Source organism: Glycine max, chromosome 17, assembly GCF_000004515.6.
Source record: "Glycine max cultivar Williams 82 chromosome 17, Glycine_max_v4.0, whole genome shotgun sequence".
In the NCBI taxonomy this organism is placed as follows: Eukaryota; Viridiplantae; Streptophyta; class Magnoliopsida; order Fabales; family Fabaceae; genus Glycine; species Glycine max.
In genome coordinates this window covers 38690906-38693091 of record NC_038253.2, presented here as the reverse complement: position 1 = coordinate 38693091, position 2186 = coordinate 38690906, and the positions used below count along the sequence as shown (strand labels likewise).

General features: G+C 28.1%; 1 protein-coding gene across 1 annotated transcript in view; it reads left to right on the top strand.

Moving 5' to 3' along the window:
• The window catches only part of LOC100797650 (homeobox-leucine zipper protein HAT9), a 2619-nt gene extending 1774 nt beyond the window's left edge, over window positions 1–845 (top strand). The window contains exon 3 of the mRNA XM_003556912.5: window positions 262–845. Coding sequence (XP_003556960.2) covers window positions 262–595 — 334 coding nt within the window. The 3' untranslated portion in view covers window positions 596–845. The remainder of the gene's footprint in view (window positions 1–261) is intronic.
• The last annotated feature ends 1341 nt before the right edge of the window (window positions 846–2186 follow it).

The following is a 2186-nucleotide window of genomic DNA, read 5'->3' as shown; positions in this document are numbered from 1 at the left end:
AGCCCTCTGACTCTGTCTTTTGTTGCATCTAAATATAAGATGGTTTATGATATAATTGAAACTTAGTAGAATTCAATAGATTTTATACCATGTGAGAATAGGGTTTAAAGAAGACAATTTTTTAAACAAAATTGGGTTGGAAATTGATATTTTGATTAATGTATTTTGAGCCAAATATTTTTATTTAGAATTAATTAATTTTAAGTAATTAATAGGGCAGATTGTTTTTTCTTTTCTAACATAATTGCATTACATGTACAGGACAAAACTAAAGCAAACCGAGTCAGATTGTGAACTACTCAAGAAGTGCTGTGATACTCTAACAGTAGAAAATAAGAAGCTGCAAAAGGAGCTGCAAGAACTAAAGTCAATGCAAGCAACGCCAGTGCCTCTTTATATGCAGATTCCAGCAGCCACACTTTCCATATGCCCTTCTTGTGAGAGAATCTGCGGTGGCAACGAAAACAACGGTGACAACAACAACAATGGCTCTTCACACACGACAACGTTGCTCATTGGCTCAAAGACGCATCATCATTCCTTTTACAAAAGTAACAACTATCCATTCCCTCATTCATCATCCGCGGCATGCTAGATATATATATACATATATATATAGTTCCGAGCTAATATATATATGTAATTAAAGATAGGTGATTAGTGATTATTACTATTAGAGATCAATCCCCCATGCACCACATGCTTTCTTATATATATGTATACTTCATAAATGGAAAGATCAATTCATAGAGATTTTTCTAATTTGTTGTAATTTATTTTATATGTAATATATTTATGGTCTATGCGTACATTACATATGAATAACAATGCAGGGTTATCACATAGTTCAATCATCTTCGTTTTCTATGGTTGGCATATACTATATATTTGAAATGAATGGCATTGACTATTAATTTAATTGCTTTCAACCAGAAACTATGGAACCCAATTAAATTAATGTTGTGCATAATAACTATAAAAGTTTGATCATAATTTTAACCTATTTTTTAATATTTGTAAAAGGGTAAAAAATATAAATGTTTTTTTCTTCATAATTTTAATATCAATATTTAAAAATAAGAAATGCATTAATATAAAGTCTTGTTTTTAGAATTATTTATTTATTTAATAAAATAAATAATAAATAGATATTTAGTTTTTATTCTCTCACACTCATATTATTCCAATAGCATGTAGGTATGTATATGCATTTTGAAAAGGTGGTACTTTTGTCTGAAAATTCTAATTAGTTTTACCAATCAAATAAACTTGGAAAAGGAAACCTGAACATCAAAAAACATGAAAATGAACTTAATTCAAAATGATACAATTTTTCATCAATTTGTATTAACGTAAATATATTATGTAATGTTTAAATTTAGCAAATAATTTGTATTTTCTAAAACAAGCTAGTAAAAAAAAGTAATAAAAAAAAGCTTGGTTAACAAGGTAGTAAAAAATACATTATCATTTCCTTAAGATAATTTAAACTAAACACATTTAGTATAAACTAGAGACAAAGTTAAATAAATTATATCACCGAATTAAAGAAATAATTTTACTTTAGTTGTAACCTAGCATGCGTTGGGACGAATCAATAAGTGAAAACAATGGGAAAGTTATTGAAGCAATTAATTAAGTTGATTATTCAATCTTCACAGTTGACATGTATATACGATGTCCATTAAACTTAACTGTCTACATACCAAGTTCTAATTGTTTGATGTTTTATTTGGTACTTTAAAACAAAGTATAAATTATTTTAAAAATATAGATTGTTTACACTTTTAATCTAAGTTCTCAGAGACCAAATCAAACGATAAGTAAACTTGAATTCGGTAGTTGAGATACATACCTTATAATTTTTTATTAAAAAAAATAAATTTAGCGCATTTTCACCCTTCAACCATATATAGAAATATTCAAATATAAGCAAATCGTGTTAGCTTTCATCATCAAACTTGTACGGACACAGGATAATATAATTAACTCACTCCCAAGATATGGCCTCCTTGAGCCACACATAGGGATTAGGATGATTGGAAGAGTTTTTTCCCCCTTTGTTTTAGAAAATGGAAGATCGGAAAACGCTTCCAATACTACTAAGTAAGACACCAATGATATGTTAAAGTTGTGCCAACAGAAGTCCACTAATCAAAGAGAGTATTATTTATGCTTCGAAAATA